This window comes from Agelaius tricolor, unplaced genomic scaffold (genome assembly GCF_023055355.1).
Source record: "Agelaius tricolor isolate 1412-34295 unplaced genomic scaffold, bAgeTri1.0.p SCAF_10, whole genome shotgun sequence".
Classification (NCBI taxonomy): Eukaryota; Metazoa; Chordata; class Aves; order Passeriformes; family Icteridae; genus Agelaius; species Agelaius tricolor.
The window spans coordinates 35,178,504-35,204,546 of record NW_027269270.1 but is presented as its reverse complement, the minus strand read 5'-3'; the positions used below and the strand labels follow the sequence as shown (position 1 = coordinate 35,204,546).

The 26,043-nt window shown below is 51.5% G+C and overlaps 1 protein-coding gene across 5 annotated transcripts in view; it reads right to left on the bottom strand.

Moving 5' to 3' along the window:
• Nucleotides 1-981: 981 nt before the first annotated feature.
• Nucleotides 982-26,043, bottom strand: part of FMNL2 (formin like 2) — a 116,697-nt gene continuing 91,635 nt past the window's right edge. The window contains exons 9-28 of one of the 5 annotated variants that reach the window (XM_071435521.1): nucleotides 25,051-25,144; nucleotides 22,685-22,759; nucleotides 19,728-19,838; nucleotides 18,676-18,825; nucleotides 17,788-17,889; nucleotides 17,084-17,393; nucleotides 16,183-16,383; nucleotides 15,274-15,294; nucleotides 13,488-13,612; nucleotides 12,480-12,682; nucleotides 11,044-11,278; nucleotides 10,153-10,221; nucleotides 9,980-10,060; nucleotides 9,022-9,151; nucleotides 8,771-8,934; nucleotides 8,539-8,640; nucleotides 7,858-7,956; nucleotides 7,129-7,252; nucleotides 5,296-5,429; nucleotides 982-2,782 (exon numbers count right to left, since the gene is read on the bottom strand). In XM_071435521.1, the coding sequence (XP_071291622.1) occupies nucleotides 5,338-5,429; nucleotides 7,129-7,252; nucleotides 7,858-7,956; nucleotides 8,539-8,640; nucleotides 8,771-8,934; nucleotides 9,022-9,151; nucleotides 9,980-10,060; nucleotides 10,153-10,221; nucleotides 11,044-11,278; nucleotides 12,480-12,682; nucleotides 13,488-13,612; nucleotides 15,274-15,294; nucleotides 16,183-16,383; nucleotides 17,084-17,393; nucleotides 17,788-17,889; nucleotides 18,676-18,825; nucleotides 19,728-19,838; nucleotides 22,685-22,759; nucleotides 25,051-25,144 (2,488 nt within the window). In that variant the 3' untranslated portion in view covers nucleotides 982-2,782; nucleotides 5,296-5,337. Of the gene's footprint in view, nucleotides 2,783-3,358; nucleotides 4,200-5,295; nucleotides 5,430-7,128; nucleotides 7,253-7,857; nucleotides 7,957-8,538; nucleotides 8,641-8,770; nucleotides 8,935-9,021; nucleotides 9,152-9,979; nucleotides 10,061-10,152; nucleotides 10,222-11,043; nucleotides 11,279-12,479; nucleotides 12,683-13,487; nucleotides 13,613-15,273; nucleotides 15,295-16,182; nucleotides 16,384-17,083; nucleotides 17,394-17,787; nucleotides 17,890-18,675; nucleotides 18,826-19,727; nucleotides 19,839-22,684; nucleotides 22,760-25,050; nucleotides 25,145-26,043 lie in introns of those variants that run through there. The other 4 variants (XM_071435520.1, XM_071435524.1, XM_071435523.1 and 1 more) reach the window with 4 other exon arrangements.

The following is a 26,043-nucleotide window of genomic DNA, read 5'->3' as shown; positions in this document are numbered from 1 at the left end:
GAGCCAGGTTTGCTTTGCTCACCTGCCACCCACCTCCCTGGATTTATGTCCCAAAATGGGAGTGCTCCAAGTGGGAACAGCCCAGCAGAGTTTGGAAAACAGGAGGGCAGCAGGTCCTGGAATCTGCCATGGAGCTGGGATTTAGAGCCTGACAGGCCCTAAGGGTTTGTAAGCAGGGAGGAATTTCTTCCAATGCTCTTACTCCCTTGCATCCACACAAATTCAAGGAAAAGTTGTCCCTAAGGGAGCATCACTTTTAAAAGGTTTGCACTGATTTCCCCATCAAAAATAAAAAACTGGGGATGTCCCTTATTCCAATGGTGGGATTTTCTTAACATCTTAATAATTCAGTTTGCTGGAAGAAACTCAGCCTAAGCCAAGCCAGGCAGGATTGAGTTTTCCAGGGAATTGAGTTCAGGTTTATTTTCCCAGCTTTTTTTGGTGTTTTCCTCTTTCCTGTTTCCCAGCCCCATTTTTTCCTGTAGCAGCCCGAGCACAGCCAACAGCTCAAGCTCTGCATTCCTGCCTGCAAACTGGAAGGAATTTGAGCCAAATTGATTCTTTTAGGTCAGTTATTGGATTTGTTTGGATGATTTTTAACTGTGTCCATCAATGTTGAAACCTTGGCTGTGCTGATTAGTCCTGACCCCCCCCCCCCCCCCAAATAATTTTATTAAACCCTTTTAAAAATTAAATTTTATATTAAAATTCAAGTTATTTAGGCCTTAAATATTTGGATTGTTTTGAGTGCATTTCTGACAAATAATCATCCCCATTTATTTCTCTCCTGGTGTCTGCCAGGAACATCCAAATTTCCCTCAGCCTCTTCCAGAATAACAAAGAATAAATCGATTCTTGCAAAATTCTTGCAGTCTTCATCCACACAAGCTCCAGGTGTTCACCTAGCAAATACCAGCATTTTGTTGGGGAAAAAAAAACAAAAAAAAAACAGGTAAAAGTGACCCAAAAAAACCCTCTGGATTTCAGTGTAGTAGTGTAAATAGTTTATTTGATTTTATGGCAGGAACAGACCAGGAAAGGAACGTGAACTGCTTTAGAAACACTTCTAATCTTGCTAAGAAGCAGATCTATGACTAGAAAAATATTAAAGAGAACATGCCAGCTTGGCTTTCATTCTGGGCTTTTATTATAAAAATACCTTTGAGCTGAAGAAAATGAGATTTAGTGCTTATACCCCAACAAGTGCTGAAATTTGAAATTCAAATTATCCAATTTTCTTTGATCCAAGCACTCATTCCAACAGTGGCATGTTCTCTTTAGCAGGTCAAGTACACAGTGCTGTAAATGCAAAACTTGGCAGTTTTTCAAGGAAAAATTCCTGGAAATTGGTCAGTGTGGTAACTCTGAGTCCAAAACTGTCCTTTTAGTTAAATATAAAAACAAAAACTATAAGTTAAAATAACATTCAGATTGTATAGCACAGGCTTGATGCATTTATTTCCTTTTAAACAATATTTACAATATTACCCAGAGGCTAAAGTGGGGGGGAAGTGTAAAAACCATAAAAAACTGCACCAATTTTGTAGCAAAATATCTGTACATTTAAAAACAGATTATCATATAACTACACATTATCCAAGGGGAAAAAAAAAAAATAACCAGGGACCTTCACCAGTGGTTCACAGGAGCACAATGGAAAAGGGCAAAGAAATCGAATGGTTAAATACTATACAAGAAATTTTACAATTAACAGATGGATGAGCCCAGGCAGGGAAGCTGGAAGCGAAATGGGATTTGGGAAGGACAAATTTCTCCTCAGTCCAGCTCTTCCCAACTCCTGGCTGCTGCTGGCAGGGAGTGGGATCTGTCCCACTGCTCCGGGGCACGGGGAGGGGCACCATGGTCCTAAACCAGCCTCCTGTCCCTTTTTAGGCTTGGAAAATGCCATGGAGAACCTAAACCCTACCTGGAGTTTCAGGCTGGGCTTCCCTTCCAAAGGAGCCTCAGTAGGGAGCCAGAGCAGGGGTGGAATCCCCCTGCCAGGAACTGGACTGCACTGGTCCTCAGAGCCTAATACTGATTACTGGGTGTTAATTGCTTAGTGCTAATTAATAAATAGGCTGTTATCCCAACGCTGCCTGCCAAAGCCCTGGAGCATCCCAAAGCCCCGCGCTGGGCTGGGGGCACCTCCTGTTCCATTGCTACCCTTGGACTGTGGGCCCGCCTTCCTTGTGGAGGCTGCAGGGGCTGGGAAAAGGGCTGGGTTCTACTTTGGGATTATTTTAGTTCCAGGAACAGAAAGCCCTCAAATGTCTTTGTAGATTGAATTAAAAAAGAGCCGTTAAGTGCAGCTGAAGGCCGGGCCTGCCCCTCGGCCCAGCGTTGAAAGCCAAGCACATCCCAGTATTCCCAGTATTCCCAGTTTCCAACCAGTCAGGCCCACGGGAGCCCTTGCTCTCACCAACCCAACCCCCCAACCCACCCCCTATTTTACATTTTGGTTACAAATCCTGCAGAGTCTCGGCAGAGTCCGGAGAAACCCAACCAAGCCCAATCCTATTGCTTGGATCCGTCGGAGCAGGAGCTTCCATTTGAGGCACTTGGCGCGGAGAGCCCGGCGCGGGGCCGGGATCCCTGCGGAGGAGGACGAGGAGGAGGACGAGGAGGAGGTCGGTGTTCCCCGGCGCGGGCGGAACGTGCCGCAGCCCCGTGGCTCACATGGCCAGCTCGGCGCCGTTGGAGCGCAGCCCGTGCTCGTCGAAGCGGCGGCGCACGCTCCTCCTCAGCGCGTCGGCCCGGCGGTACGGCTGGTTCCGGAGATCTGCGGGGAGCCGGCAGTCAGCAGCGCCCCGCGGGACACACGGACGCGCGGACGGCACGACAGACACGGAAAGGCCCGCTGGAAGCCAGTCAAAGCAGCTTGTGGAGCGCAGGAGCGGGGATCGGCCCCAGCGGCACGGGGAAGGATGGACGTGCCCGAACTACGCGCCCCGGCGGCCGGTTAATACTGGTGGGAATGGTGCTGTGGGAATGGTGCTGTGGGAATGGTGCTGTGGGAATCCCCTCACAGCCCTCACCAAGGCCACATGGAGCCCAGCCAGGTGGTTTGGGGTGTTCCCTGCACGTTCCCACACACCTGAGGTGGAGGATGTTCCTCATGGCAGGTGCGTGACCCTAGCTGAGCCGTGCCGGGATGGGTTTAGGATCCCTACAGCCCATTCAGCATGGAATTGTTCGGGTTGGCAAGGGCCTCCAAGATCTAAAGGAGGTGCCCTGGGAAAAGCAGCTGGCACTGGGCTGGGATTCTCCAGCTGCTTTCCATGGCTGGAGTGACATTTCATCAGCCAAAGGAGGGGAGAGCTCGGGAGGGAACACTGAGCAAGGGATGGGATGGGAGATGGATGGATGGATGGATGGATGGATGGATGGATGGATGGATGGATGGATGGATGGATGGATGGATGGATGGATGGAAGAGGCAGAAAGCTGATGGATGGGATGGTGGAAGCCCTTTACATGTGTCACATGTGCTATCACCTGTGCATCTACAAGAGAACGAACACTAAAGACAATTCCAGTTCAAATATTGGTCTCCTGACCAACAAATTTGCCTTGGACTGGGTAAATCCTTCAAATTTCCTGGATAACTTGTGTTGGGGGTTACACAGAACTCCCAAACTTCTCAGCTCTCCCCTCTCCACAGCTGGAGTTGGAGATTGTCCACCTCATGCAGATCCCAGCTGTGGGGCTGCAACACAAGGGACAAAACTGTTTTGGGCTGGACTTGAAGAGAAATGGCCAAACCAGAGTGTGATGGTGGTCACCAACCAACAACACCTGGGGACAAGATTATTTTGGGCTCAACTTGAATTAAAATGGCCAAAATGGAGCATGAAGATGGCCACCAACCAACAGCACTTGGGGACAAAACTGTTTTGGGCTCAGCTTGAGGAGAAGTGGCCAAAACAGTGTGATGATGGTCACCAGCCAGCATCCTGTGGATCTCTGCACCTCCAGAGGTGAAAATCAAGGATCTGGGTCTCAAGTGGCCTCAAGGGTCTCACCAGTATTAGCTCAGCCACATCTACCACCAGCTGCCTGGCACAGAGAGAGAGGAGGAAGCCAAGTAAAAAGAGATGCTTGCCAGCTCTGGGAATCCTCCACCACGGCTGTGCTAGAAGAAATCCTTACCCTCGAGTGAACATTGGGAAATTTAGTGATATTATTCTTCTTTAGGGCTAAACAGAAAAAAAAAACAAAAACAAAAAACAACAAAGAAAAAAAAAAAAAAAAGAAAAAAAAACAGAACACAAAAACATGATGGTTAAGTAAAAAAATGGGATGGAGAATGAAGAGCAAGTCAAGTCAGTGTTCAAACCTCCCGGGCAGAAGCCACAGAGCAAGAGGGGTTAGGCAGGGCAGGAGGGACAGGAGGCCGCTCCCTACCCCAATTCCAAGCTGCTTTGAAGGTTGGCTCCAGGAAGAGAACACAGAGAGAACCCGGAAGAGCACAGAACCATGGAGTGGGTTAGTTTGTGGATTTATTGGCAGCACTGATGGAGTTACACAGGGAACGGTGGAAGGAGCACTGCTGGCTTCTTAAGCTGAGTCCTTAACGAGGACAACAGTGTCCAGGGCCATGCTGGGTGAGGGACGCCACGATGGGAATCGCTCAGTTCCATGTCAGGTTTGCATTGACACCATTCTGGCGGTTCTGCCCTGTATTCCCAACTCCCAGCCCTGCTCCCCACTCCCCTGCTCCACACACTGAGCCCAGCCTCAGCACGGGCTCCAAGCTCAGAGAGAATTCCTGATTCCATGAAATAAAGCTGGCATGGAACTGACGTGGAACGAGAGAGTTAAATATGGACATGACAGAACAAGGAGAGATTTCACCCCGCTGTTCCACCCCATGCAGCTGAACATGCAGGGGCTCGTTAGGAATCCTAGACCACCCCATGGGTGTCATTCCCGAGCCAGAAGCCACCCCCAAGGCCATTCCCAAGGTCCATGCAGCCCGGAATTCCACTCGGAGGTGCCACATGCACGGCACCCCGAGGTGACACAAGCCAAGGGAGCTGTCACTGCTGGGGCTCCTCAGCCCTTGCACTGCAGGAGACTCATCCCAGTGACTCCCAGCTTGCTGTTCTATGGGACACGAGGACAGCCAGATGGGATGGGATGGGATGGGAACAGGGATGGGATGAAGAGGACGTGCGACAGAGGGGACACCACTACAAAGTCAGGAGGACGCTGGACACCACTACACACTCAACAGTCACAGATTCCTGGCTGAGATCCGCACAAACAAAGTGGCAAAAAGTCTACAGCGACCTTCCTGGTTTCTAAGAGCGTCAGGTGTGAAAGAGGGAGAGTTTAGTAATGGAATTCCTCAGGGACAACAGGGTCGCAGAAGAACCGAGAGCCGCGCTTGGCGCTTCGGGCGGTGAACGGCACCGTCTTCAGCACTGCATGGGAACAACAACAGCCACACACAAACCAAGGTCAGCCTGCTCCAGCAGGGCAGAGCTCAGGGCTCCCACAGGGACACTGGCACACGCTCCAGCCTGCTCCTCGCTGGCCTTGGGACAAGGCGGCCGTGAGGCGTCAGGAGGTGTTTCAGCCACTCATGGAATCCCAGCCTGGTCTGGGTGGGGAGGGACCTTAAACTCATCCCATCCCACCCTGCCATGGCAGGGACACCTTCCACTACTGTCCCAGGCTGCTCCAAGCCCTGTCCAGCCTGGCCTTGGGCACTGCCAGGGATCCAGGGGCAGCCCCAGCTGCTCTGGGCACCTGTGCCAGGGCCACTCTACCCACCCAGCCAGGAGTTCCTGCCCAATCCCTGACCCTTCCTTCATGTAAAGCCATTCCCCCTCTATGTAAAATAATTCCCTTGAAGGACTTGCTTTAAGGTGTGCTACAGGTTTGTGGGAAGACCTTGGTGTTTGGGATGATTTGGGTTGGAAGGGACCTTAAATCCCACCCAGTGTCACCCCAGCCATGAGCAGGGACACCTTCCACTGTCCCAGAGTGTTCCAAGCCCCATCCAGCCTGGCCTGGAGCACTCCCAGAGATGGGGAGGTGCAGGATTTACTGGGAGATCTCCAGGGACGGGGAGGTGACCTTGGTCCTACCTGACCTTCCATGCCTGACCTTTCCTCCTCTGTGGCTTGAGGTCCCAAAATGGGCAAATCCAGGCACAAGAGTGCAGGAAATGTTTAATTGAAGCCTGGCACCCTCTCCCCTGGATGGTTTTTTTCCATAGGGATGGGCATCTGCCACACAATCTGTTCCTTCCACAGAGCAGGAAAACCATTTTTCCAATTAAACCAAGTCCCAGGAGTCCGGAGGAGTTGTGGAAGCAATGCCAGGTTGGGTATTATTGCCACCCTGCCCTTTAAATGAGGAATGTTATCTCAGGGCCATTAATCAAAGTTAAAAGGAGTTGGGCAAGCTTCACACACTTCATCCAATTGGGCAAAATTTCCCTGGCTTCCTTAGTGAGGGATCAAAGAGCTCTCCTGCCCTTCTGCAGGAAAAGCTCCTGTGGAAAACTTCCAGGAGCAGTTGGCAAACACCTTTTATTTTTGGGTTCTGTGCAAGGAAATGGAGTTTGTGAAGCTCCTGAGGTGTTAAATCATTTTCCTTCCACACCACAGGTAAAAAACATGTGGAAAACTCCCAGTTCTGCAATCCCAGAAGCTGGAGGTGTTAAAAAGGATTTAATTCCTGGGAAAGATGCAGTTCAGGTGGCTCTTTCAATCAGCAAATATTTGCAGCCAAGTCCTGACTGTGCCTGGCTGCACCAGGGGCTGTGTCCCTTCCCTCTGGAATCAGCAGGAAAACCTGGAGCAGTCTGGGGTCACTGGGGGCTGACTGAGGGATTTCTGGGATCAATCTTAATGAGAACAGACGCTCTTCATCCTGACCCTGATCCCATCTGTGGGGAGAAAAGAGGGATCTGGGGCAGATCCACCGGGCACAGCTGGAGCAGCTGCTGGCATCAGGCGGTCCCTGCCTGCTCTACAACCCTGCGGGTGTCCCCCAGGCTGGAAGAGAAGGAGCAGAACCTTCTGCACTTGCTCCACAGCACACAAGCAGGAGGGGAGCAAAGGAGGGGGCAGATGCCCGAGCGTGGCAGGGATCCCCACTGGCAGAGGGTACCTGTGATGATGTCCTCGATGGCGCCGTCCTTGCCCTCGTACACGTGCCGGTTGTCCTTGACCTGCCGGCGCCGCAGCTCCGCGATCAGCTCCTGCTGCTGCCGCTTGCTCTTGTGGGATGGGGACTGGGACACACGGGGCCGTGGTCAGCACGGAGCTGCCCCTCCTCTCCTGGCCTCTTCCTGAGCCTCACTCACCCCTGTGCCTCACAATTCCCACAGGAACTGCTGTGTCCACCCCGTTCCCAAGGCTGCCAACAGCCTCCTCCTCCTCCTCTTCTTTCTCCTCCTCCTCTTCTCTTTCTTCTCCTCCTCCTCCTCCTCTTTCTCTTTCTCCTCCTCCTCATCCTCCTTGTCCTCCCCCCAATTCTTCTCCTCCTATACTCTTCTCCTCCTTCTCCTCTTTCTCCTCTTGCTTTTCTTTTCCTCCTCCTCCTTCTCTTCTTTTCCTCCTTCTCCTTTCTCCTTCTCCTCCTTTCTTGCTCCCACTCCATGGAGAAGTCAGGGAAGGATAAAGTTTAGCTCATTACAACTTTCCACCTATTTAGTTTTCCTTAATTTTTCAGACTTCCAAAGCAGCAGAACCGACATTGGACTTTTCCAGCCTATCCCAGTTTCCTCCATAAAAACTTCCAGACTCTCTTTCTAGGCAACTACAGTTCCTCACTTGGAGCTGAGGTTTCTGAAAATCAGGATCCCAATCCCACCTGGAAGCTGTATCTGTGCCATACCTTTTGGTCCTGTTGCTCCATCAATGCTTCTTGCTCCATGAGTTTTTCCATTAAGGCCTGTTCCTGCTTTTTCCTCAGCTCATTTTCTTCCTCTGCTTGCTGTTTGTGAGAAAATCCGTGGGTTAGAGATCCCAGGGGAGCCAGGTAGGAATGGGATTCTGTGCTACCATGGGGCTTTCTGAGGGAGGGAGAGGACAAGGAGAAAGAAGGAGGAGAAGAAAGGAGAAGGAGAAAGGAGAATGCAAAGGAGAAAAGAGGAGGAGAAAGAAGAAGGAGGAGGAAAAAGAGAAGGAGGAGGAAGAAAATAAAAGAAAAAAGAAAAGGAAAAGGGAAGGGAAGGGAAGGGAAGGGAAGGGAAGGGAAGGGAAGGAAGGGAAGGGAAGGGAAGGGAAGGGAAGGGAAGGAAAGGAAAGGAAAGGAAAGGAAAGGAAAGGAAAGGAAAGGAAAGGAAAGGAAAGGAAAGGAAAGGAAAGGAAAGGAAAGGAAAGGAAAGGAAAGGAAAGGAAAGGAAAGGAAAGGAAAGGAAAGGAAAGGAAAGGAAAGGAAAGGAAAGGAAAGGAAGAAGAAGGAGGAGGAGTATAGGAGGAGAAGTTGAGGGAGGATGAAGAGGATGAAGAGGAGGAGAAAGAGAAGGAAGAGGAGGAAGAGGAGGAGGACAAGGACAAGGAAGCTCAGGTTTACCTTGTAGGCCTTCACAAAGCGGACAAACACTGGGAAGAAGACTGAGGGTGGGGTTGTCTTGGGATTCTCCCCGAAATACTTCACAGCATCATCGAAGGCATCCTGCAAGAGGCCCAGCCTCAGTGCCCTGCACACCTCCCAGGCATCCCCCCCCATCCCCAGCATTCCATGGGAACACACCCCATCCCTGGGTGTCACCCCCTCACAGTGGATCCCGGGAGCACAGAAGTACCTGGGCTATTTTGGCGTCATCCTGGAGCTTCTTGAGCTTGCCCTCGTTGCTCTGGATGAAGTCCTTGAGCATGGTGTTGTGGTCGTGCATGGTGTACTCGCGCTTGGTCAGCTCCAGGCCCCGCTGCAGCTCCTTCACGTCCAGCAGGACGTTCTCCAGGGACACTGGGGAGTGGGGCAGGAATGCTGAGCGTGCCAGGAGTGTCCCAGCAGGGCAGGGCAGGGCAGGGCAGGGCACAGGAGGGGCTGTACCTGCTGCTGCCTTCTCCACGTAGTGCAGCTCGTTGTAGAACAGGGCCACGTGCTGGTACTTCTCCTTCACCACGTTGGAGATGTAGTGCAGCAGCGTCTGCTTCCGGTCCGTAGACTTGGTCTCCAGGAGCTGGGAGCAGCAGGGACACACGTGTAGGGAGCACAGGGACTCACTGGGGTGCTCCAGCCTGTTCTCCATGCTGGGAACCACCACTGGAGTCCCCAGCAGCCACCTGGCTCACCAGGACCCTCTGAAGGGTCAAAGGGTTGGGATAGAGAGCCTGGAAAACTGGGAAAGGATCTGGGGGTGATGAACACGAGCCCAGGGGTGCCCAGCTGGGCAAGAGGCCCCTGGGCTGTGCCAGCCCCGCTGTGACACAGCCCCAGGGCAGTGCCCATCCCTGTGCTGGCACTGCTGGGCACCTCCAGGGACAGCTCTGGGACAAGAGGCACCCTGAGGGGCTGGAGCAGGGCCAGGGAAGGGAACAGAGCTGGGAAGGGGCTGCAGAATCCCTGAGGGAGCTGAGAAGGGGCTGCAGAATCCCTGAGGGAGCTGGGAAGGGGCTGCAGAATCCCTGAGGGAGCTGGGAAGGGGCTCAGGCTGGAGCCAAGGAGGATCCCCAGGGATCTTTTCCCTCTCTGGAATTCCCTGCCAGGAGGGCACAGCCGGGGGGGTCGGGCTCTGCTCCCAGGGCACAGGGACAGGAGCAGAGGGAACAGCCTCAGGCTGGCCCAGGGCAGCTCAGGGTGGATTTTGGGGCAATTCCTTCAGGAAAAGGTGCTCAGGTGGAGCCCCCATCCCTGCAGGGATTTCAGGGCCCTGTGCATGCGACACTGGGGACATGGGGCAGTGCTGGGGATGGTTGGACTCCATGATCTTGGAAGGTTTTTCCAGCCTCAAGAACTCCACAGCTCCAATTCCCAGCTGGTGCCCACGGCACATCCCTGCTTTTCTTACCAGGTCTAAACTCTGCAGCTTAAATCCATACACAGCCCCTCGTTTGCTGCTGTTCATGTAATTCCCAAGAGCCAGGATGATCTGCCAGGATGAAACAGAGCACAACAGGAATTCTCAGGACAAAATCCTGGAGGTTTAGACACCCCTGGAAGGAGAGCTGAGACCAGACCTACCTCCAGAATTTTCTTAAGTTTTTGGGATGACTTTATGGAGACAGAGGCAGCGATTATGGCGTGGAGTTGCTGCAGGGAGACACGGAGAGCTTTGGTTAATGCACATCCAGCCAGGAGGAAAATGAACATCCAAACACTCACATCCTGGAAAAAAACCTTCCTGGTTTTTATCCACACCATGGGACAGAGCACTGATGTCCCTCTACCATGGAACAGAGCTGGGAATGTTCCCCTGGAGAAGGGAAGGCTCCAGGCAGAGCTCAGAGCCCCTGGCAGGGCCTGAAGGGGCTCCAGGAGAGCTGGAGAGGGACTGGGGACAAGGGATGGAGGGACAGGAGCCAGGGAATGGCTCCCAGTGCCAGATGGCAGGGATGGATGGGACATTGGGAATTGGGAATTCCTCCCTGGGATGGAATTCCCAGAGCAGCTGGGGCTGTCCCTGGATCCCTGAAAGTGTCCCAGGCCAGGATGGATGGGGCTTGGAGCAGCCTGGGACAGTGGGAGGTTGTTCCTGCCCATGGCAGGGTGGATTGGGATATTCCTCATTTTCCCTCCCACCACAACCCATCTGGGATTCTGTGAATGTTCCCCTTCCCTGACACCCCAGGATTCCAAACCCGGATTTACCCCCCTCAGATGTAACTAAGGATTCATATTCCAACCCCTAGAGCTGTCCCAGGGATTCAGTCTGGATGCAACAAGGACCCATGGACCAGCACCAACTTTTCCCAACAATATTCCTTTGAGGCTGGGCACATTCCCAAGAGCTCCAGGAGTGTTTGGACAGCACTCCAGGGATGCCCAGGCTGGGGTTTTGGGGTGTCTGTGCAGGGCCAGGGGCTGGATCCATGATTCCCTGGTCCCTCCCAGCTGTTCCCTGCTCCCGCTCACCGGGGTGAGCATCTGGATGCTCTCGGCGAAGTTGCCGATGAAGGCCATGATGGTCATTTTCTGCATCAGCCTCTCGATCTTGCTGAACTGCATCATGAACCTGTCCTCGTCTGACAGGTTCTCCAGGGGCTTCCTCTCCCTCTCGTAGAGCCTCAGCACCTTCACCTCGTTCTCCGTGGGCAGGAACCGCATCAGGCACTCCACGAAATCCACCGGCAGCGTCTTCAGGTCAAAGCTGCAGGAAAATCCCAGAAAAGGGTGTGGGGACAGAGCTCCAGGCCAGGCCATGGATGTCCTTCTGCCATGGAGCCAGGCTGGGAGAGCTGGGAATGCTCCCCTGGAGAAGGGAAGGATCCAGGGAGGGCTCAGAGCCCCTGGCAGGGCCTGAAGGGGCTCCAGGAGAGCTGGAGAGGGACTGGGGACAAGGGATGGAGGGACAGGAGCCAGGGAATGGCTCCCAGTGCCAGAGGGCAGGGATGGATGGGACATTGGGAATTGGGAATTCCTGGCTGGGCTGGGATTCCCAGAGCAGCTGGGGCTGCCCCTGGATCCCTGGCAGTGCCCAAGGCCAGGCTGGACAGGGTTGGAGCAGCCTGGGACAGTGGGAGGTGTCCCTGGATGAACTGGATGGGCTTTAAGGTCCCTCCCAGCCCAGAGCAGTCTGGGATTCAGCTCCACATGAAGAAAACTAAAGAAGCTGTGAAGCTCCTCCTGCCCATCCCATGCAGATGGGAACAGGATCCAGGGATAATGGGAATGATGCTGCTTCCATTTCCAACACAAGGCCATTCCCCCACCCCTCCAAGTCACTTTTCCAGGGAAAAGAGGTGGGGAGGAGCAAATATTTGTATTTAAATGGCCTAGAGCCCCCTAAAGCCCAACTGCTGAACCTGCCAGGACCTGGGGCAGGTTTGGGTCATTCTCAGCCAAAGGCAAAGTTTGTGTATCCACATTTGGGAGATATTCCTTAAGGGAGGAGTGGGAGATGTTTGCCATGGCCAGGCTGAGTCTGAATGGATTTGGGATCAGCCCCAAGGAGCATCTCCACCTGTCCCAGGAGCAGGGAAGGATCCATATCACTTCCTGAGGCCACTCCACAAACCTAATCCCATGCAAAATCTGCTCCAGCACCTGGACTAAACTCATCCTTCATGGAGCAAACCACAAGAGCTGCCTCTTCCTGGGTTCCCTCTGGATTTTGCTCCCTGGGACAGGAAACACCGTGGAGCTGCCACGGCAAACCGGACAGGCTGGAACGAGCTGCTTTAATGCAGGAAGCGCTGATTTGTCCAACCCCAACAGTGACTCAGCAACACAAATCCAGCTCTGATTTCTGGGAATCCACCACCACTGTGTCCTCCCCCCTGGAATTTTTTCCATCAGCCCTTCCCAGCCCTCGCAGCGAGCGCGGGGCAGGGCTCCTTGGCTGCACTCACACGTGGATGGCTTTGCAGATCTCGTCCGCCGTCTTGCCGGCTTTGCGCAGGGTGATGGCCAAGTTCTTGGCTCTGTTGGCATCCAGCAGCGTCACCTTGTTGGACCCTTTCTGAGGGATCTTCTGCTTGCTGGAGGTCAGATCCATGGCTGGGCCCTGGGCTTTCGTTTTGAAGATCTCCTCAAATTCATCCACGTTTAGATCCTGGAAAGGAAAGGAAAGGATTTATCCTGCAGGGAACACTAAAATCCTCATCCAGAGCTGCAGGGAAAGCCTTGTGGTGGCTGAGACAGGGTCATGGAACCATGGAATGGTTTGGGTTGGAATCTTAAAGCTCATCCCAGTTCCACCCCCCTGCCATGGGAAGGGACAGCTTGCACCAGCTCAGGTTTTTCCAGCCCTGTCCAACCTGGCTTTGGAGCCCAGAGAGCTCTGACAGAGGCTGAGGGACGGAAGGAACACACTCCTGAGCTGGGATGAGGAATTCTGGCCAGATCCCAGAAATCCAGCCCCAAACAGCTCTGCACAGGTTCAGAAATTCAGGAAAACATCAGTGAGCACCGGTGCTTTATCCAGCCATGGCTAAAGCATCCATGGGAGCATCCAGGACCTGGAATGAGCCCCTTCCCAGGGTCACTGCCATGCCCTGCCCCTGTGGAGAACTTCCCACTGCCCACAACTCCCTGACAGGATGGGACAGGAGACAGGACAGGACAGCTCTGCTCCCAGGGAACAGGGACAGGAGGAGAGCAAATGGAACCAGGCTGCTCCAGCAGAGCTTTAGTTGGATATTAGGAAATATTGGACATTGGCAAGCGTGGGCAGGCACTGGAAGGGGCTGGAGCCCCCACTCCTGGAGGGATTTAACCCCTGTGCAGTGGCACTTGGGGACAGTGCTGGTTTGAGGGCTGGACTGGGCAGCCTGGGAGGCTTTTCCAAGGCAAACATTCCCTGTTTGGAAGGCAGGCTGTGCAGGGCAGCAGGGCAGGAGGGGAGGGAGCAGGGGTACCTCGAGGATGCGCTCGTCGTCGATCTCGTTGAAGACGGTGCCGTTGATCTGGTTGGGCTTCAGGGCCACCCAGTTGAACACGGGCATGCGGAACTTGGTCTTGATGGGCTTCTTGATCTTCACAGCTGGGGACACACAGGGGCAGCTCCTGAGAAGCCGCCTGGCAGCGCCCCAGAGCAGCTCCCCAGCCCTGGGGGAGAACTGGGCTGAGCTGACCGCCCCACTGGGATCCTGGAGAGGTGTCCCTGCCTCCAGAGGCCGCTGGAGAGGGGGACCCAGCCCTCAGCAGGACAGCACCAGCCCCCAGGGCTCTGCAAACCTCCCACAGGGAAATCTGGGATCCCTGTATCCCCACGAGCTGCCTGGATTGACCTGAACTCCCAGGCTCTGTGCAAATTCCATGGGAAAGGAGGAGAGTGGGTGAATTCAGCCCTGTCCTGCTGCTGGCAGAGACACTCTGAGCTGTGTCACAAATAGGGGACAGGAAGGGAAAGATGCCCCATTCCCAAGGTTTTGGGAAATGGGATTTGGGGAAACTGCAGTGGGGCAGCTTCTCAGCAGGTTTGAGTTTCAAGGCCAAAGGGGATGAGCTGCAGCAAAGCTGGGCTTTAACAGGGGTTTAAAACCAGGTTTTAATTCCTGTGCTGTGAAAATCAGCAAATCCGAGTCATTTGGGAACTTTGGAGTAATTTAGGAATTTAAACAGAGGAGCTGTGAAAATGAAACCTGGAAACGAGGCCTGATTGAGCAAGGGAACAACCCTATTCCTATTCCTATTCCTATTCCTATTCCTATTCCTATTCCTATGTCTATTCCTATTTCTATTCCTATGTCTATTCCTATTTCTATTCCCATTCCCATTCCTATTTCTATTTCTATTCCCATTCCTATTTCTGTTCCTAATCCTATTCCTGTTCCTATTCCTATTCCTATTCCTATTCCTATGTCTATTCCTATTTCTATTCCCATTCCCATTCCTATTTCTATTTCTATTCCCATTCCTATTTCTGTTCCTAATCCTGTTCCTGTTCTATTCCTATTCCTATTCCTACTCCTATTTCTGTTCCTGTTCCTATTCCTATTCCCATTCCTGTTGCTATTCCTATTCCTGTGCCTATTCCATTCAATCTGGAAGCCACATGTATTCATTTCCATAATCCAGTTCCCATTTCCTTTTCCTTACATGAGAACACAAGTTTGCTCCTTGCTACAAAATCAATGAATTAAAGTCCATCAATCAACCTTTTGCTCCTGAATTACTCCCCAGAAAATCTGGCAAACACAGAACAGAAACCCTGGTCCTGCAGTGCTGGAGGTACCAAGTGGGGTAACAGGGAACACACAGAATATTCCAGTGGGTGTTTTGGGAGTTGTATTTATCCAGCTTGTGCTCATCTACACTAAACAGGGTTTTGCTCTCTGCTTAATTGATAGGGATATTTAAAATAATTCCTAAAAGAAAAGAAGGAATAGCTTTGAACACCCATGGAAAAAGGAAATTTTCTACTTGTGCACACGCTGGAATGGATAATTAACTGCTCCTGGGTTATTGCAGGACAGGGAAGGCAGGAATGCCTCGTGGGAAAGATAATGGAGCTCAGAACCCCTTCAGATTCCCCTTCCTCCTCCTCCTCCTCCTCCTCCCTTCCCGAGCTCTGGGTGCCCAAATCCCGAGGGTTGGCTCCGACCTCCCCTGCCCATCCCCTGGACACCCCCCAGGTGCCCCTGGACACCCCAGGACACAGGGCATGCCAGCATAAGGAATACTTAGCAGGAAGGAACCTACAGAAGAGCTTGATGGGCCCATCTTAGCAGGAAGCAGAGGGAACAGAGAAACAAGTGTTAGGAGAGGTCAGAGAAGCAGCATTTGTTATTTCCCAACTCCCCTTGGCCCCACAGCCCTGGGAATGCTCCTTCCTGCAGAGCCCCTGCACCCAGAAAAGGCACTTCCAGTCCCACTCCCTCAGAATTCCCACTGAAAAATGGGATCTGCAGCCCAGCAGCCCCCAGGCACCTTCCCTCAGGGCTGGATTTCCCTACAGAACACCCTGGGACCCTCTGAGCCAGGATGTGTCTTGTCTTCCAAAGAACCTTTCAAGGCTGGAATATTTAAGTAGATTTTTTGTCTCTCTTAATGAGAGTCCCTTTCTTTGGACTCCTAACAAGCTCTGGAGATTTCTGGGGACACCAGTGAGCTCTGAGACAGCTGGTGGGAGGCAGTGACTAAAACATGGGTAAGGATGGGCAGCACTTTGTTCTTCCTTCCAAAACATCCCCAAATTTTGCCTCTTCTTCCCAAATTTCCACAAAAAAATTCACAAATTTTGCACTGATACTTCTTCCCATAAGAAATCAAACCCGTATTCTGTCAAAGTCAAAACCGACCCTGTTTATAAAACACTTTTGGTGTGAGTTTTGCTCCACTGGAGAATCCACCTCTTCCAGACCACACCCAACCCATTGGGTTGATAAATCCCAGAATCTCCAAGTGGTTTGGGGTGGGAGGGACATTGAGGATGACCCAGTTCCCCCATCCCAGGCTGCTCCAAGCCGGACACTTCAGGGGTGCGTGGAGCAGCCACAGCTCCTGTGGGCAACCTCAGGGAGCCCGGAATGCTCCTTCCTTCCCCTTCCAGGAGCCCCTGATCCCCAGCCCGGTGAGGAACAATGGCTGGGAGCCCTGGGGGAGCTTTACCTGCCAGGCCAGAGTTGAAGACCACGGTGGGCGAGGCTGTGCCGGGCAGGGGGGGAGCCGAGGGCGGCGGCGGCGGCAGCGGAGCCGCTGGAGCTGCATCCGGAGCTGGGCCCGGGAGAGGAGGAGGAGGAGGAGGAGGAGGAGGAGGGGGAGGTGGAGGTGGTGGGGGTGGCACAGGCGCTGCCACGGGGCCGTTGGGCACTGCGGGATGGAGGGAAAATGGAGTTACTGAGGAGGGAAGGGGCACGGAGAAAGAGCCGCAGCACCCCCGTGATGTCCCTGCCCACCCTGAGGGAGCAAAGGATGCAAAACCCCTTTTTTTTATTATTTTCCAAAAGCCAGGCCATGTCTTCCAGCCTAAAGGAACCGACACCAAGATTTGGGACAGCAAACCCTGAGCATCTACTCAAGAGGATTTTCCAGCCCTTTCCCTCCTGAGTTTAAAGCACAGCCAGGATGTTTTTTCCCCTATTTTGGGCCTGCTCTACTGAGGAGTTGGAGTTTTGCATGGAAACCAGCTCTCCCAGCTCCTACACAGACCAGAGGCTCCCTGTGCCAGGTGAACCCTGCTGGAAGCACAACCAGTGCCTGGTTCTTTCCCAGTTCAGAGGCCCAGCCATCCCAAGGCTTCTTCCCAGTGAGCCTCCCCCCAAACCATTCCCTGAGCCACCAAAGGCCTTCAGTGCCTGGAAGTGCCCTCAGGAAAGAAGGGACCAATATTTCCATCCATAGAGGGGGCAGCCAGGTGGGGGTCAGGGTCACCCTCTGCTCCCAGGGAACAGGGGCAGCAGGAGAGGGAGAAGCCTCAGGAATCAGGAGTTGGCCCATGGGAAGGGTGGTCAGGCACTGGAACTGCCCAGGGGCTTTGGTGCCCACAGCTGGGATCCCCCTCCTTCCTCACCTGCCTCAGGTGAGCCTGGCAGGGCGGGCAGGGGCGGTGGAGGTGGGGGCAGAGGCACCGAGGGGGCAGCTCCAGGTGTGGCACAGGTCCCTGGCACTGCCTCTGCTCCTGCTGGCACCATCCCGGAGCCCAGGGCCACGGGAAGGATGGAGATGTCCCCATCCCCTTTCTTCTGGATCTTGATGGTTCCCTGCTTCTCCAGCTCGTGGATCTTCTTCTCCAGCGTGGACTGGCGCTGGATGGCTTCCTCCTTCTCCTTCACCATCTTCCTCAGGGTGTGAACCTGGCTGTTGGCATCCTTGTAGATCTCCTGGAATGACACAGGAGCAGGGAATGTGCATTCAGAATCCCAAGGGCAGCATCAGAACAGCCTGATCTAGAGAAGGGATTGCACTGTATGTGCCCAGGGCAGCACCCCCCAGAGAAATTCTGGATTCTCCCATCCTTTGGAACCTCCACAGGTCCAAAACTCCCACCTGGAATGCACCAGAGCTGGGGAATGAGATGTGTCCCCCTCACTCAGTGACTCCTGGCACACCCAAAGGGATTTCCATCCATGCTTTGGGTGCACACACAAACAATTCCACCTTCAATCTGCCCCAGGTTCAATATTGGGAAGCCAAGAGAATTCCCCTGCCCCAGATCCATGTCCCCACTCCTTGCATCCTGAATCCACCCAGGGCTTCCCTGTGGAACCCACTCACCCTGATCACATCCAGTTCTTTGTTCCTTTGCATCAGCTGCTTTTCCAGTTCCACAATTTTGGCCATGGCTTCATTCTCTGTATCCTGGAGTTTTTCAGATAACTATCCAGCAAAAGAGAAATGGATTAAAGAACTGGAAAACTCGGGGTTTATCCATCAAAATAAGAGGTAAGAGGTATCCATCTTGGATAAATGGATAACTTATTGTTATTGCAGGAAACCCTGAAGCCTTTCCTTGGAAAGGGAACAGATTCCTGCCTGAGATAGGAGACATCAAGTTGGAATGGGCTTGGAGCAACCTGGGATGGTGGAAGGTTGAACTGGATGGGTTTTAATGTCCCTGCCAACCCAAACCATTCCCTGGCTCCTGCAACACCTCAGAGGGGCGAGTTAAGAACAATATTTATTCCAGGTGATGGGAATACAGGGGTGCTGAGACAAGGAAAAGCCTTTTCTCAGTTTTAAAGTATGGAAAACCCCCTTTTTTTAAATTATTCTCCAAAAGCCATGTCTTCCAGCCTAAAGGAACTGACCCCAAGGTTTGGGACAGCAAACCCTGAGCATCTACTCAAGAGGATTTTCCAGCCCTTTCCCTCCTGAGTTTAAAGCACAGCCAGGATGTTTTCCCCTATTTTGGGCCTGCTCTGCTGAGGAGTTGGAGTTTTGCATGGAAACCAGCTCTCCCAGCTCCTACACCTGTGCCAGGTGAACCCTGCTGGAAGCACAGCCAGTGCCTGGTTCTTTCCCAGTTCAGAGGCCCAGCCATGCCAAGGCCTTTTCCCAGTGAGCCTCCCCGCACACTGGGCCAGGCCAGCCCAGAAGTGTTGTCAGTTTTAAGGTATCTTCATGTTAAAAGCGCTGTAAATGTCAAACCCTCGGGCCACTCACGTGGGACAGGTTTTCTTCCAGCTCCTCCACCCTCTCCAGGGCCGCGTTCTTGGTCTCGGCGTCCTCCAGCAGAGCCCCCACGTCGAACACGTTGTCCAGGTAGGCCTGGATCTGCACCTGCAGCTTGTCACTCTCCGTGTGCTTCAGCTTCTGCAGGGCCCAGGGCACACAGGGGACACAGGGGACACCGGTGACACCGGGCCCTGGCGCAGGGCTGGGGGACAGGGCAGCTCAGGGCACCTCCACCACCCAGGGGAACCCTCTGGACCCCAAACAGCCCCAGTTCATCAGGCAGGGTCTTGTCCTCTGTTCCTGCAGGGGACATTACAGCTTCCCTGCCCGTGGAATGGGAGCTTTAGGGTCCTTTCCAGCCCAAACCACCCCATGATTTCCTCTGTGGTTGCTGGGAAAGGCTCTGCCTGGTCCCCATGGGCTCCCAAGCACACCCATGGCCCAGTGCAGCCCTGTCTGAACACATCCCACAGACCCCAAATCCCTCTCCTGGTGGACCCTGAGCAGGGATCTGCAGGGACAGGTCATTCCCATGCCAACAGCAGCAGGGTTTCCATGGATGTGCTCCCAAGGACAGGGAGAAAATGCTGCCTGGAGAGGCTGTGGCTGCCCCAATCCCTGGCAGTGCCCAGGGCCAGGCTGGAGGGGCTTGGAGCAGCCTGGGACAGTGGAAGAGTCCCTGCCCAAGGCAGGGGGGGATTGAGAAACTCTTTCAGGTCCCTTCCAACCCAAAAGATTCTGGGATCCCATGGAGAACAGAGAAGGGGAAACAAAGAAGCAGCTGACAGACAGACAGACAGCAGAGGACTCGTGGCTGTCAGAGAATCCCACAGGAGACTTCTCCAGCCTGGAGAAGGAGGGAGCCCCGTGGGGACGTGGCAGGGCGAGGGTGGCTGTGGTTCATCCTCCCTTTGTGATCAGGCTCCAGATTTAGCTCCAGGCTGTAATTCCAGCTGGCTGCAGCCATTCCCTGCAGCTGGGGGACAGCCCAGAGGCTGTGGGAAAGGGGGGTCTGGGAGTGGGAGCAGCTCCAGACTCACGTCCAGGTACTCGTCCAGGCCCAGCTTGGTGAACTTGTACTGCAGGTGCACTCGGAAGTTCATGTCCTCCACGGAGTGCACCACGATGTTGATGAACTGCATGCAGGCCACCTGCAGGGACACCAGGGGGGGAAATGGAAATGGAGGCAACCCTCAGAACCTCAGCCTTGTAAGCCAAAGCTCAGAATCAAATATAGGATTTGATCTGAGAAGTAAATGCAGGATTTTATCTGAGAAACAAATACATGATTTGATCCTTGGAAAAGGTTTCTAAACTTAAGTGATAGAATAAGAATGTAAATTTATAGCTTAAAGTTGTTAACATGTTAAGTTAAAAATAATAAATTTTAGAGTTTTAGAGTTTAAGATGCAGAAAAAAGAAAAGTAGTAACAAAGGTAAATAAGAAGTTTAGGATATATCACTGTAGGTTTGTATGTTATAATATGATTAAGAAAGTTTACACTATAACGTGAGTTCATGAGATGAAACATTTAAAGATTAAGTTAAAAATATAAATATCTTTGTCAGTAATGTTTTATTGGTTAATAAGTCTTTAAAAGTTCCTATAATTAAGAGGTTTTGTGACCTTCTGAGCTGTGTGGTGAAGATGTGAATAGAACCCACCTTTCTTACTTATGCAGAAGAAAAATAAATTGCATAATCTAAAGCAACTCAGAAATCATGTCTCAAACTTATTCAAAATTCCTCCACAAATCCCCACCCCAGGTATCCCCAGGAACAGCTGGAATGGGATCTGGGGGACCAGCACTGGGCAGGATCCCAGGAGCAGGATCTGGGCAGGCTCCCCAGGCTGGGCACAGCCACCAGCACATTCCCTGTGCCCCTCCCAGGGAAATCCATCAGCTGCTCCCTGAGCTGCTCCATTCCCAGCCCAGGCTGGGCTCAGGGAGTCCTGGGCTGCTGGGATAAAGGGGAATGAGCATTCCAGGAATTAAATCATGTCTGCACAGTCACCTCCCCAGAGCAGGAATGCTGCCCAGGCCAGGGTAGGCTCCAGGCTCTGAAAAACCAGTCCTGGGTCTAAACAGCCTGGAAAAGGGAGATTCATCTGGGCCTGGTTCTAAACAGCCTGGAAAAGGGAGATTCATCTGGGCCTGGTTCTAAACAGCCTGGAAAAGGGAGATTCATCTGGGCCTGGTTCTAAACAGCCTGGAAAAGAGAGATTCATCTGGGCTGGGTTTAAACAGCCTGGAAAAGGGAGATTCATCTGGGCCTGGTTCTAAACAGTCTGGAAAAGAGAGATTCATCTGGGCCTGGTTCTAAACAGCCTGGAAAAGGGAGATTCATCTGGGCCTGGTTCTAAACAGCCTGGAAAAGGGAGATTCATCTGGGATGGGTTTAAACAGCCTGGAAAAGGGAGATTCATCTGGGCTGGGTTGAAACAGCCTGGAAAAGGGAGATTCATCTGGGATGGGTTTAAACAGCCTGGAAAAGGGAGATTCATCTGGGCCTGGTTCTAAACAGCCTGGAAAAGGGAGATTCATCTGGGATGGGTTTAAACAGCCTGGAAAAGGGAGATTCATCTGGGCCTGGTTCTAAACAGCCTGGAAAAGGGAGATTCATCTGGGCCTGGTTCTAAACAGCCTGGAAAAGGGAGATTCATCTGGGCCTGGTTCTAAACAGTCTGGAAAAGGGAGATTCATCTGGGCTTGGGTTGAAACAGCCTGGAAAAGGGAGATTCATCTGGGCCTGGTTCTAAACAGCCTGGAAAAGGGAGATTCATCTGGGCCTGGTTTTCAACAGCTGGAAAAGTGAGATTAATCTGGGCTTGTAAAAGTGAGATTACTCTGGGCCTGGAAGCCTCAGTTTAGGAAAGGGGACTTGCACAAGAACACCTCTGTTGGGTGCCCAAAGCACATTTCCCAAGCTGAACAAGGAGCAGATCCCAGGAATTGGCACCCACACACATTCCAAGCCAGCCAGGGCAAGGCAAAGGCTCCCCAGGCTATGGGATGTGGGGAAATCTCCTGTGGAGTGGCAGGAAATGGGGTACAAGTCCCAAAAATCCATCCTTTCCTTGGCACACCCTGCTGTGCCCAGGGGTCTCTCAGGATCCCCTCTGCCACCCCTGGAGCTGCTCCAGGATGGAATTTCCCTCATCCTTGCTGGGTTCCTCATGGATAAACCCCCATCCTGTGAGCAGCACTGCAGCAGCAGCAGCAGCTTCCCAACATCCACCAGGATCCCTCCCAGATTTCCAGGAGGAACTTGAGGACTGAAGCAATCTGATTTTCCTGCAGGAACAGCCTCCAGGAGACTCCACATCTCCAGGTCATTTGGTGGGAAGGAGGAACTGAAGGCACCCCCTGGATCACCAGTTTGGCACTGGGATTTGGCCAGTGGGATCCTTCCCTGGGATCTGTTCCAGGGCCCAGAGGAAAAAGGGATGGGATAAATCTGAGACTCTGGTGCCTTGATGGAAAATGCAAGAATCATGTAATTTCCTCCTTTTCTTTTTAAATCCAAGGAATTGCCAGCCTTCCTCCCTCACAGCACCTCATTTTTAACCTGCTGGCCCTCAGGGCTGTGATCCCATGCTGGAAACATTCCTGGAGCCTGCAGGGATCACCTCACTGCTGCTCTAACACCTGATTTTTGGCAGAAAAAGGTCCTGTACACAAAGCTCAGCACTAAATTGGTACAAAGTGCAACAGAGACTCAGAATTCCAGTGCTGGGGTGGGAAATCCTGCTCAGAATGGACTCACATCAGATCCAAGCGCAGAGCAGGAATTCAAGGGAGGCTTTTCCTGATTAAATCAGGATTTTGGTTTCTCCCACTCCAGCAAAGGCCTTAAACCCCCAGATCTGGGAGATTTTTGCCATCAGCCCTGGAAGCAACACCCTCCCTGCTGCTGCAGCTGTGCCTGAGGCAGCAGAAGGACCAAGGGAAGGGAAATGCTGGAAAAAGCAGGAGTTTGTGGGAAATGCACTCACCATGAAGTCGATGTTGTTGTCCTCGTTCCGGAAATGCTCCATGAGCTTCTCAAAGCGCTGCTTCTCCCCACACACCTGAAAACAAAGCACCACACCTGGGTCAGCCCCAAAGGGACCCCCAAACACGCCCTGTCTGTCTGCTCACACCCTCTCCAGCCAGGTTTCCCCTCGTTGAAATGTCACAAATAATTCCACGTGTGGGGCTGAGGAGCCGGGCACCATCCTTGTGCCTTTGTAATTACAAAAGAACTCTTTTTATCTCTTTTCTCCTTAAAAATTGGATCTCAGCCATGAGTGGAAGGAGCAGAGTTGCACCAGGCTGTGCCACAGCCCAGAGCTGACTTTTCTCTGTAATTAGGGAGAAACCCAAATGACAGGGAGGGGAAAAAAGGGAGAAAAATATCCCTGGCTGAAGGAGGAGTGAAAATAAATCAGTGCAACAATCAGAATTCCAGAGTGACCTTCCCAAAAGCTGTCTGGATGAGCTGAATCCCAATTTATTTTCTTGGCATTCCTACATGGCCTGGAGCAAAACACTTTGGGTTCTCCAAAGTCATGGGCCACCTTCAGAAAAGCTCCTCAGTTCTGGGTTTTTTTCCCCAAAGCACCTGAATCCTGGGTTTATTTGAAATTCCAGCTGATTTCCCACCCAGAAATGCCACGAGCACACCCTCCCCTCCCAAACTTGATAATTGGAATATTTTCGTATAAACCAACACAGCAGTTCTGTGGGTGAGAGCCAGTGCTGGGAAGTGTTCCCTGCACAGGGAATAATCCTGGATCCCTGTCCCACTCCGATCCCAGCCTGGATCCCACAGAGCTCTCAGAGATTCTGGATTTCAGGGGAGCTCCCAGCACCTGGAGCCTCCCAAAGCTGTCCCAGAGCTCTCCTGCAATTCTGCTCCTCCTGCAACACCAACCCCAGGGAACGTGGATTAAACCATGGAGTTTCATTCTCCCAGATCCATGGACACCAGGACAAAGGGCTGGGAAAGCTGAGGGAGCTCAGCTGGGATATCCCATTCCAGCAGCGTTTGAATTATTACTGTTTCCAGTTAACTGGGAATTTTCCAGCTCAGCTGGGATATCCCATTCCAGTTTGCTGCCCTGCTGGAATAAGAGGTGCTGGAATTGCTGGAATTACAGCTCCTTTGCATAAGCATGGAAACGATGGACAATATTAGTCCAGTAATTTGAATTATTTCAGTAGTTGAATTATTATTAATACTTGCATTTTTCTATGGTGGTTTCACTTGTTGGAAAACACCTTTTATGGTAAAAGGTTTTTATTTATTTTATATTTGGAATAGTAGTGATTTGTATAGTGGGGTTTATTTTTTTGTATTTTGGGTAACAATTTGGTGTTTGTGCATTTTCTGTAGATTTTGGGTAGTATTTTGTTATATGTTTAAATTTTTAATATTTGAAATACGTTCTTTTGGTGAGTTTTGCTGTTACTATTTTTGTGGAATTATTTTGTTGAGGGGTTACATGGAGAGTTGTGATGTTTTTTTTGAGTTTTTGATTTGTTGTTTTCAGAAGTTTTTTGAATTGTTTTTTTTAAGATGTTTGGGTTGTTGTTCTGTGTTGAGGAGTGTTTATTTTGTTGTAGTTTTTTATTATTTGATAAATTAAATATATAAATTATATATATACATTATATGTTAATTAAGTTAATAATTGATACTTATATTACTTAATATTATGTATTATGGATATATTGATTAATTATAATTATTTTATGATTAATTTATTTATAATTAATTTATAATTGATTTATTCTATATTAATAAATATAACCATTATATATTAATTACGTATTTTTACTATATATAACATTATAATTATTCTATATTATTAATAATTATAATTAATAATATATGTGTATTATTAATAATATATTTATATTATTAATAATATAATAATATATTTATAATAATATATTTATAATAATATATTTATATTATTAATGATATATTTATATTATTAATTATATTATTATTTGCTTATATTACTTAAATTACTTATACTAATTATATTAATTAATACTTCTGTTACTTAATATTATTAAGTTAATAATAAATAATTATTATTTATTATTCATTGCAGGTGTTTATTATTTGAGATGAGGCTGGGATAAGCTCAGCTGGGACATCCCATTCCAGCAGTGTGCCCACCCCGGGAGGTGCTGCAATAAAAGGTGCAGGAATTGGAATTGCAGCTCCTTTGCATGAACATGGGAGCCATGGAGCGGAGCCCGGGCTGGCTCCAGGGGAAACCTGCAGGGAATTTGGCTGGATGAGGAGGCTCCAGCCAAGCCCAAGGGAAATGGGAGCCCCCAGGTTTGCTGGGGCAGCTGCACCAACCTCCTTGAAGTTGTCGAAGGCAGAGAGGATGATCTCGTGTCCCCCCCGGACCAGGCACACGGCGGCCAGGAGCTCCAGCACCAGCGCCTTGGTCCTGTGGAGACAGCACAGGGACACCTCAGGGACAGCAGCTGAGCCTGAGGGGGACGGCAGGGAGCTGCAGCCTCACCCCAGGGCTGTGTTGGACCTGAAATGGATCCTGCAGCCTCACCCTGTGTGTGTTTAACTTGAAATGGATCCTGCAGCCTCACCCCAGGGCTGTGTTTGACCCCTGGGAATGGATCCTGCAGCCTCACCCTGTGTGTGTGTTTAACCCTGGAATGGATCCTGCAGCCTCTCTGTGTGTTTAACCCTGGAATGGATCCTGCAGCCTCTCTGGGTGTGTTTAACCCCTGGGAATGGATCCTGCAGCCTCTCTGTGTGTGTGTTTAACCCTGCAGTGGATCCTGCAGCCTCTCTGGGTGTGTTTAACCCCAGGGAATGGATCCTGCAGCCTCTGTGTGTGTGTGTAACCCTGGAATGGATCCTGCAGCCTCACCCTGTGTGTGTTTAACCCTGGGAATGGATCCTGCAGCCTCTCTGGGTGTGTTTAACCCCTGGGAATGGATCCTGCAGCCTCACCCTGTGTGTGTTTAACCCTGGAATGGATCCTGCAGCCTCTCTGTGTGTGTTTAACCCTGCAGTGGATCCTGCAGCCTCTCTGGGTGTGTTTAACCCTGGAATGGATCCTGCAGCCTCTCTGGGTGTGTTTGACCTGAAATGGATCCTGCAGCCTCACCCTGTGTGTGTTTAACCCCTGGAATGGATCCTGCAGCCTCTCTGTGTGTGTTTAACCCTGGAATGGATCCTGCAGCCTCACCCTGTGTGTGTTTAACCCTGCAGTGGATCCTGCAGCCTCTGTGTGTGTGTTTAACCCTTGGTCTCACCCTGTGTGTGTTTAACCCCTGGAATGGATCCTGCAGGGTGCACAGGGAGCTTTGCCTCTCCTGGGGC